Genomic DNA, 10,605 nt, shown 5'->3' with positions numbered 1-10,605 from the left:
GGATTCAGTATTAGGTAGACAATAAACCTGTTTTATAGGAGGGATTCAGTATTAGGTAGACATTAAACCTGTTTTCTAGGAAGGATTCAGCATTAGGTAGACATTAAACCTGTTTTATAGGAAGGATTCAGTATTAGGTAGACATTAAACCTGTTTTATAGGAAGGATTCAGTATTAGGTAGACTTTAAACCTGTTTTATAGGAGGAATTCAGTATTAGGTAGACATTAAACCTGTTTCATAGAAGGAATTAGGTTGACATTTTGCCATGTTTGATCCCATATTTATTTTAAGAATGGGATTTTTCCTCCACATTCCGTTCCCATCTTGGGATATAATTCGGATATTTCCCTGGTGTGATGAAATTCTTCAGGTCAGCGCCACATATCATTTCTTCATTTCACATTTTATTCATTCATTCTTCTGTTCATTTCTCATTTAAATCTTTTCATTTCACATTTTATTCATTTCATTTTATTCTTTTCATTTTTCTTTACATTTTATTTATTTCATTCCTTACCTTTTATTCTCATTTTATTCTTTTTATTTTTCTTCATTTCTTTTTGCTTGCTCAAATATAAATAAATGTAAACATATTTTCATGTTTATATCTAGGGAATATATATATACATATTTTCATGTTTACATCTAGGGAATATATATATATATATTTTCATGTTTATATCTATGGAATATATATATATCTAGGGAATGCTTGGCTGTGATTTGATAGGATTCCATATTGAGGATTATTGTCTCAACTTCCTTGATTGCTGTCAAAGGTTACCTTTCTGCAAGTTTTATAAAGAACATTTGTTTTTGTAAATAATGAAATTTAAAAAATAAAAATCTTTCTCGAGAAATTATGAATTAAAGTAAGGAAGTTTTGAGCAAAACTTAAAAACAAATATTGTTTTAATTTATTATGTTAATATTAAACTTTAAGATGCCTGGGGTGTAGAGTAGATAGAACTAAGATGCTAGTTGAACACTGTGGAAGGTAAACACTAGAAAATGGTGGCGCTTTCTGCCCAACTTTTCAATTATTTTCAAAATTTTCCATATTGAGAAAGAAACTATGACTTTTTGGATCAAATACTCCCAATTTATAGTATCAAAGGTTTACACCATCAGGTTGCAAAGATATAGGGATAAGAAAATAAGCAATGAGTTCCTTTGGTGGTGCTTTATGCAATAATGTCGTTTCTTAAATTTTTTTTAGTTTTTAGAATCTTTTTAAAATGTTTCTCTTTTTAGAACAGTTCAAGTAAAAGCTCTTCCAATTGGTATCCCATATAGCAGGTGAATATCCATTAATTGGAATCCTATATACCAGGTGAATATCACTCTATTGGTATCCTATATACCAGGTGAATATCCTCCTATTGGTATCCTATATACCAGGTGAATATCCTCCTATTGGTATCCTATATACCAGGTGAATATCCTCCTATTGGTATCCTATGTACCAGGTGAATATCCTCCTATTGGTATCCTATATACCAGGTGAATATCCTCCTATTGGTATCCTATATACCAGGTGAATATCCATCCTATTGGTATCCTATATACCAGGAAATAAAATGTATTTCTACTTAAAAAAAAGGTTGTTCTGTTGAAAATAATTAAAACTATGTCAAATTTGTTATCTATTTGTTTTGTTCACATCATTAGGTTAGAAGAATGGAACGATTTCTATAAAGCGTGATTTTAAAAAGATTGTAATGTTGAAAACACATCGATTTTCAAGTGTCAACTCCTTGGTCTTTAAAACTTTACTAACTCACTTGTACTTTTTTGTAGTTTAGCATTATGATCTTAGAACTATACATACATCTTTTTATTAACTCCAGTGTATAAAGAGAAGCTGGACAAATTCGTAAAGATTTTGGTGTGAAAGCCTTCACAATTAAGTGTACAGCAAAACAATTAATTACGGAAAAACTGCAATAAATATTTATTTAATGGAATAAAAAAGTAAAATTTCTCATTTAATCTGAACTTCATTGATTATTTGGAATGTAAAAAATATTTAAACCCAATAGAATTAAATCTTCGCAACAAACTCTAATTTTCTAAACCCTATATAACTTTGCCACCCAATGTTGTAGAACCTAGATATTTCAAACAATGAATTCTGTGAGATCAAATTATCTAATTTTGAAATACAAAAGATTTACAAAGGTTGTAAAGATATAGTGATTGGAAAATTAGAGCTTGTGGCAAAGACTGAGTTCCTGTGTAAAAATAATTAAAAAAAATATTTTTAGATTTGTAAATCTTGCAAGTGTTGCTCCTCGTATATTTCCCTCTACAGAGGTTAAAGTTATTCTGGGAGTAGACAGATTAGATTATACTAAAGGTATATAATAAGGGGGGGGGGATCGTTGTATACCTCCCCCCTTGTAATTTTATTTTTGTAATATATGTCACCTAATTATATTTTGATTACTAAGAACATATTTTTCTTGAGTGCATCAACACGCGGTGAGAAGGTTGATCAGTAATTTAAAAGATTCTAAAATAACTTTTTTAACCATTAATTAATATGAAAAATTGAAAAGTCTTAGATTTTCCTTGATTTTTACGATGTATCAAATCAGTTCCCACAACTTATTCAAAGAACTTTTTTCTTGCCTAATTTTTTAAGGTCATGGAAATGTTTGATCTTCTTAGTCTCACTTTATGACTTTAACTGACAATAATATTTAAACTTCAATGACAGTTTCCCAATTTACAAATAAACATATACTAAGCTTACAGGGCTTCTATCAACATATACTAAGCGCATTAATGTTGCTTTTCAAGCGGACATTTTTTCTTCGTAAACTCAAAATGTTGCGGATTTTTCTGTAAACATTTAAACAATAAAATTTAAGATAAAGACATTTTTCCAACATTTTTCATTTTTAACCGTCCATACACCTGGGGTCTTGTGCGGTGCCACAAAAATGTTGGGCCCGATGGGCTCAGCCGTTTTGACGTTTAATTGATAAAGACAGACAGCTAATAAATTAACATATGAACAGATATCCTAATTTTTAAATTAGGATCACACAACCAATCTTAATGCTTAGATTTATTCAAACCGGGGATTCCACAGAAAGAAACTATTCCACAGAAAGAAACTATTTTCCTAATTTTGTGCGATCCCATTAAAAATTTGTTTGATTAAATGAAGATTTTGAATTATCTAAAAAAAATAAGCCGAAATTTCAGGTCTAGTTGCAAGATTGAAAGCTTTTCAAAGGTTACTGATAAAATATCCAAAATGGATGGAGAAGGTCATTCTCTTACAGGTAGATTTTCTTCTTTACACAAATATTTTTCTTTAGATAGATATTCATCTTTAGATAGATATTATTCCTTAGATAGATATTCTTCTTTAGGTAGATATTCTTCTTTAGACAGATATTTTTCTTTACATAGATATTCTTCTTTAGGTAGATATTCTTCTTTAGGATATATATTCTTCCATAGATAGATAATCTTCTTTAGATAGATATTCTTCTTTAGGTAGATATTTTTCCTTATATAAATATTTTTCTTTAGATAGATTTTCTTCTATAGGTAGATATCCTTGAACTAAACTTTGAATATCTTTGAACTAAACCCTGAATATCCTTGAACTAAACCCTGAATATCCTTGAACTAAACCCTGAATATCCTTGAACTAAACCCTGAATATGCTTGAACTAAAACCTTCATATCTTTAAACTAAACCCTGAATATCCTTGAACTAAACCCTGAATATGCTTGAACTAAACCCTGAATATCTTTGAACTAAACCCCGAATATGCTTGAACTAAACCCTGAATATCTTTGAACTAAACCCCGAATATGCTTGAACTAAACCCTGAATATGCTTGAACTAAACCCTGATTATCCTTGAGGTAAACCCTGAATATCCTTGAACTAATCCCTGAATATCTTTGAACTAAACCCTGAATATCCTTGAACTAAACCATGAATATCCTTGAACTAAACCCAGTATATCCTTGAACTAAACCCAGAATATCCTTGAAATAAACCCTGAATATCCATAAACTAAACACTAACTCTCTCTAGGTAGCTGTACCGTCCCGGACGGATGTAAAGGAGTACCAGGAGTTGAAGGAGGACCTAGATAAACTTGTTGGAAGTATCAATGGTTCATTTTCTACTCCGGCCTGGTCTCCCATCAGGTGAGATATAAAGATGAGCCTTTATTTGTCTTTCATGCATTTTAATTTAATTTTTTTTTCCAAAGGAATTGAGTCTTTTCCACAAACTCAGTTGTTCTAATCCCTATATCTTTGCAACCTGATGGTGAAAGCCTTAGATATTTCAAACTTAGATTTTTGATCTAACAAAATGTACAGTTTGAAGGTGTAAGACGTTGAATTACAAAGATACACGGATTATAGTGAAACTGGCTTCGGGTTTGGACCCAACCAGAATTGAAATTACTTAAACGCAGTGGTTGCAAAAGTGTTATTTTGTTGTTCTGGGGGAGGGGAGGATGCTGGTATTTCATTTTGTTATCTTGCCCTTGTATTTTATTCCCCCCCCCCAAAAAAAAAAATCATTTTATCAATTTTTACAAAGGAGAGTGCACGCCCTCCCTTTAAAAAAGATAGGGACAGGCATGGCCATGGTAGGACCACTTTTTAGATACATAAAATATTACTGCAGGTACATTACTTTTTCTTGTTTAGATATATTTACGGTTGTGTGAGACAGGATAAACTAGCAGCATATTACAGAGATGCTACAGTAGGACTAATTACTCCGCTCAGGGATGGAATGAATCTAGTCGCTAAGGTATAATTGCTACTTAGAGATAGGATAAATGTGGTATCTAAGGTATGAAATTGCTACTCAGAGATAGGATGAATCTGATGTCTAAGTTAGGATTGTTACTCAAGGATAGGATGAATCTGATGTCTAAGTTAGGATTGTTACTCAAGGATAGGATAAATCTGGTATCTAAGGTAAGATTGTTACTCAAGGATAGGATGAATCTGGTATCTAAGGTATGATTGTTACTCAGAGATAGGATGTATCTGGTATCTAAGGTATGATTGTTACTCTCGGAGATGAATCTGGTATCCAAGGTAAGATTGTTACTCAGAGATAGGATGTATCTGGTATCTAAGGTATGATTGTTACTCTCGGAGATGAATCTGATATCTTGATTTAGTAAAATTCTAAAGTTTCGTGGTATTTTTATGATAAAATAACCCCCCCCCTCTAGTTTTTTTGCACTAATACTATAATTTTTTTAATTAGCACTAGTACTCTAATAATTACTTGTATCACATCTTTTTGATGAAGTTTTAAGCATCCAAAATCTTTTGACACTTTTTTAAACCTCCATAAACCATTAAAATCAACGATCTATTTGTTTACGAGCTGGCCTTCATAACTTCGGCTATGATTTGTAACTCCATTCTTTACTCCAAGGCCTTTTCTTAGGGGTACGCCCCCCCATACATAGATTCAGACCCCCTAGTTTTCTAGGGTTAAAAGATGTTGTTAAAAGTATGAGGACAGAATTTTTTTTATTAAACTTGAATGCATTTCTGATTTAAGGAGTTTGTTGCCTGCCAGGATGATACAAATCCAGGAGTTCTTATTCTCAGCCCATTCGCAGGAGCAGGAGGGATCATGCAGGAGGCTTTACAGGTATGCTCTTCTTGGGATCATTAAATTGACCTGATATGAGAAGACAGATTTGATTTATCTAACAATTTAAATTTGTACAACGGAACTGAAGCCTTGTTTCTAAATCTAATTTTCTAATCCCTATATCTTTGCAGCCTAATGATGTAAACCTTTCAAATGGTGTTAGGAAATTTCCCCAGCACAACTTCCCCAACACAATTTCCCCAGTTACAACTTCCCAACAGCAATTTTCCCAGCCACTAATTTCCCCAGTCACTAATTTCCCCAGTCACCAATTTCCCCATGCAGTAAAATTCTTAATTTCCCCAACACCAATTTCCCCATGCAGTAAAATTCTTAATTTCCCCAACAGCAACTTCATTTCACAACGGTTGTTGCTACACATTTTGAATGTTTCCTTTTCTCCACACAGTTTCAGAATGATTTAGATTTGTCTCTTGACATTGATTGTAGGTTGTACTCATACTTACTGGGATCCACCAGAACATTTCTCTTCTTCGAGGACAGTGTATAAACTGCCAACATTGTCGACTCTAATCCAACTGATTTTTCACATTCAAAAAGTTCCGAATTTTTTTATATTAAAATTGCGCATTTGTTCATTGGAATAATGTTAAAAACGGAAATATTTGATATTTTACTGCATGGGGAAATAGTTGTTGGAAAAGTTGCTGTTTTACTGCATAGGGAAATTGGTGTTGGGGAAATTAGTGATTGGGGAAATTGTTGTTGGGGAAATTGGCTGTTGGGGAAATTGCTGTTGGGGAAGATGTCCCGGGGAAGTTGTGACTTCAACACCAATTTCCCCATGCAGTAAAATTCTTAATTTCCCCAACATCAACTTCATTTCACAACGGCTGTTGCTACACATTTTGAATGTTTCCTTTTCTCCACACAATTCCAAAATGATTTAGATTTGTCCATTGACATTGATTGTAGATTGTACTCATACTTATTGGGATCCACCGGAACATTTCTCTTCTTCGAGGACAGTGTATAAACTGCCAACATTGTCGACTCTAATCCAACTGATTTTTTCACATTCAAAAAGTTCCGAATTTTTTATATTAAAATTGCGCATTTGTTCATTGGAATAATGTTAAAAACGGAAATATTTGATATTTTACTGCATGGGGAAATAGTTGTTGGGGAAGTTGCTGTTTTACTGCATAGGGAAATTGGTGTTGGGGAGGTTGCTGTTGGGGATGTTGCTGTTGGGGAAATTAGTGATTGGGGAAATTGTTGTTGGGGAAATTGGCTGTTGGGGAAATTGCTGTTGGGGAAATTGCTGTTGGGGAAGATGTCCCGGGGAAGTTGTGACTGGGGAAGATGCGTTGGGCATCTAACCTAACACCTTTCAAATAGTACAGTAGAGAGTATAGAGTAAAGTCGAAAAAGTTTAAAACCGTCATTTTGTCGTTCTGTTTCAATACTGAAGAGCCCAAAACTTAAGACAGGGTATCATTATGAAAACCAGTTTTAAAACCCGGGGTTTAAGAATGGTTAGGCAGTTTTGTGGATGTCAATATTTTAATTATGAAATATTTGTTTCTTCATATTCTCCATTTTTTTCGAATCTCTCAAATCAAAATCTACAAAATGTTAAGACCCCAAAAAGGAACTCAAGGGTTTCGTTGAACGATACTCTTTTAAATTTCGGGCTCAGGTGTACTTGCACACAGTTGTGCTATATGACCTTTTGGGCCCTGGAACATCTGTCATGTTTCGTGGGACTCCCTGTACCTGTCACCTTTTATGTTATGTACATCATACCTGTCTTCTCATAGAGGGATACTGGCAAGAGCACAGTAACTGGACAGAGAGAGCATACGCGTAACTCCTTTGGGGGTTATTGTGAACGAAAAACATAGTACGATTTCTTATGTAAAATTTAGCATATAAATGCAATGTCTTACGGTGGTTATAGGCGATTATATAAATACAATAAAGACGACTTATTTATTTAAGTTATGATTGTTAACAAGCTTTTTATAAATTACACGTTTACAAGGAATCAATTACGCTTGTTTAATTGATAGTTCTCTTGACTCCTATGTTTATGTGTATCCATGCTGCTAACCTAGATTCATTTAAATCAAATTGAAATCGAAAGCAGTCTTTATTGAATTAGTATAATCGCCTACCACCGTACGTAATACAATATTTTATGAAAAATTAAACATATTATAGTTTCGCATGTATAATTTCAAATTCAGATTCCTTCTAAGCATTTAAGAAAATAAGATGAGAAGAATAAAATTTAAATATCTTTAAAGAGTCAATCAATTATGGAATATTGGAAAAGTTCCTGCCGAAGAAAGAGAACATTAATTAAGTAAAAAAAAACTTTAACATAATACAATTACATAATGTAAACATGACTAAATAAAATAAATTAAGTCTGTTATCTTAACTTACATAGCTATTCCTTTATAATGTTTATGTTTTTTATCTCCAATATAAACTGTTTGGTGGTTTACCATTCATTCTAATTGTATCCTTAATCCGAAGAAGCATTAGCCAGATAAATAATTAATCTAGATTTTTTCCTTGTAAAACTGTACTTTGTAACCTGATCCTTATAAACTTAAAGGACATGCATGGTGATAATGTCAAATTTAAAACGGAGCCCTTAAAAAGCTTTGTCTATATCAATAATCAGATACATGATAAATCTACATGATTATCTGAATCTACATGATTATCTGAATCTACAAAAAAAATCTGAATCTACATGATTATCTGAATCTACAAAATAATCTGAATCTGCAAGAATATCTTGAATTTTACACGACTATCTAGATTTCGAAACTAAAATTTCCAAAACTGAGTTTTTGTTTAGTTTATAAGTTTCCTACTCTCTCTTTATATATTTATACATGTTCTAGGTAAATCCCTATGAGATGGAGAATGTAGCGGATACACTAAACCGAGCCCTGGAGATGCCATTAGATGAACGCCAGCTAAGGAAACCAGATTTATTAAATCTACAAAAACACCCCCCCCCTCTCAATTTACCCGGATCTACTGGAATTGATTACTCAATACTCGCCTCAAACTGTAATATTCTAGTCCCTAAATCTTTGCCGCCTTATGTCGTAATCGTTATAGACCTTTAATATCTTAAACTGACTATTGGACCTTGCAGAACTCATACTTTGACAAATTAATTAGGCTTAGGACATCAGGTTGCAAAAGTTCACGATTTGAAAATTAGAGTTTGAGGTGAGTAATAAGCAAAGAGAATGGAATATACATTAGAGTGGAGTTTACTAGAAAAAGGTGTAAAACGGCCATTTTGTTGTACTGTTTCCATACTGCAGGCGTACTTCACATATTTATGCTATATAATCTTTTGGGCCCTGGAATATCATTTTATAGAAAATCTAAAATTAATATCAAAAGAAAACCAAATTATGAAATAGGCTGGTTTCATAATTGAGCAATGATCATTTCACATAGACTCTATGCCTTTCACTTTACAAACGATGATTTTCCATTATAATTATAAACAAAATGATGTTTTTTTTACCTAATTCATTTTATAAAGTTTATTTAACAGCTTTAAAAAATTCGAAATTGAAATGAATAGTCTAGGGAACATATTAATGTACTCTACTGCATATAATTTGTGAACATTTACATGATTTGTACACTTTTAACGCCCTTTCAGGCTGAAAGGGACTGAAAAAATTCATACCGAGAGATTGTCTAAATTCCACTCTAATATATATTATATTCTTTTTGGTAATAAGTGACTTTGACTTAATTGATGAATGATATAAACATTGCGGTAGTCTTACTCAAAATGTGACCAATAAAAGATGGCAATTTGATCATTGAATTAAAGTCTTAAAGATAATTATTAAATAATCTTGGTTTGCGTAGAATGTTTCAGTTGAAGAAGAGAGAGAAGAGGATGGATGTAGATGCATGGGTTCAATCCTTTCTTCATACAATGGGAGCAATTTTTGACGATAAGGTAATATTAAGGACGTATACAGGAAGAAATCTTTGGGGGTGGGATGAGTTTGCGAAATGCGGGGGAAAAAATTAACCCCCCCCCCCCCCGGCCCATATGAGCTCTTAGGATGGGGTTGGTTGGGGATAAAATTTGAACAACAGATTCAGAATATCCGGCGAATAAGACACTTTAAATGTACATATTGTCCAATTACCTTGCTAGTATAAAATTAGCCCATTTTTTTATCCATTTTAAAAATTATGCAGTCTTTCAAAGTCCAAAGTGAACTCGCCCAACTAAATTTCAGCAAATGTATAAAATCTATATATCCATTTAGGCACATTTTTTCTCTTGAAATCAATTCTAATATTGCTCTGACAAACTATTCTCTCTATAAATACAAAAATCCTTTTCCGTGAACACTCACTTTAATTTCAAAACTGACTTCGTACTTTAGGATGAGAGTCCTCTAATGGAGCAGTATATTGACAAAATGGAGGTCAAAGATTTCGATTCAAGCTTAGGTTTGTAAAAAAATAAACCTTTTTTTGACAAAAATCTTTAAATAAAATTTAAAACTTAATTCCCCTGTGTATTTAGGTCCCCTAGTAGATAACTGTTCTAAACTAGGAGTAATTCTAGACTTTGATGGAACTCTATCCTTCCTTGCCAGGTTGGATATATTTTAACCCTATCCTTGATCCCATCCTGTCTAGGAACCCTATCCTTCCTGTTTATAGGAACTCTAGAGAAAAAATACAGTAAAACTCATAGAAGACAACGTCACAGGGATATATTTATTTGCCTCAAATTTTGATTGCGGAACTCAGGAGAACTACGGGAATGTTCTTAGCTTGGTTTTGAGATTCTAATTAAGTAGAGTGGGACTACTTTTATAGGAAAGAATAACTAAAATCGTAATTTACGACCAAGCGCGGGTAAACGGCGGGAGTAACTATGAGTACGATGGGCAAC

At 32.9% G+C, this 10,605-nt stretch overlaps 1 protein-coding gene across 1 annotated transcript in view; it reads left to right on the top strand.

The window, feature by feature from the left end:
* The window catches only part of LOC111708546 (alpha,alpha-trehalose-phosphate synthase [UDP-forming]), a 34,845-nt gene that overhangs the window by 17,344 nt on the left and 6,896 nt on the right, over window positions 1–10,605 (top strand). The window contains exons 7-20 of the mRNA XM_023481954.1: window positions 39–55; window positions 294–372; window positions 708–781; window positions 946–999; window positions 1,257–1,301; window positions 2,270–2,361; window positions 3,219–3,298; window positions 4,068–4,183; window positions 4,697–4,802; window positions 5,574–5,666; window positions 8,555–8,634; window positions 9,555–9,648; window positions 10,088–10,154; window positions 10,231–10,303. Of these exons, the coding sequence (XP_023337722.1) occupies window positions 39–55; window positions 294–372; window positions 708–781; window positions 946–999; window positions 1,257–1,301; window positions 2,270–2,361; window positions 3,219–3,298; window positions 4,068–4,183; window positions 4,697–4,802; window positions 5,574–5,666; window positions 8,555–8,634; window positions 9,555–9,648; window positions 10,088–10,154; window positions 10,231–10,303 (1,070 nt within the window). The remainder of the gene's footprint in view (window positions 1–38; window positions 56–293; window positions 373–707; window positions 782–945; window positions 1,000–1,256; window positions 1,302–2,269; window positions 2,362–3,218; window positions 3,299–4,067; window positions 4,184–4,696; window positions 4,803–5,573; window positions 5,667–8,554; window positions 8,635–9,554; window positions 9,649–10,087; window positions 10,155–10,230; window positions 10,304–10,605) is intronic.

The sequence above is a fragment of the Eurytemora carolleeae genome, unplaced genomic scaffold, assembly GCF_000591075.1.
Source record: "Eurytemora carolleeae unplaced genomic scaffold, Eaff_2.0 scaffold824, whole genome shotgun sequence".
NCBI lineage: Eukaryota > Metazoa > Arthropoda > Copepoda > Calanoida > Temoridae > Eurytemora > Eurytemora carolleeae.
Note: the sequence above shows the minus strand (reverse complement) of the source record. Positions and strands in the feature narration are given on the sequence as shown.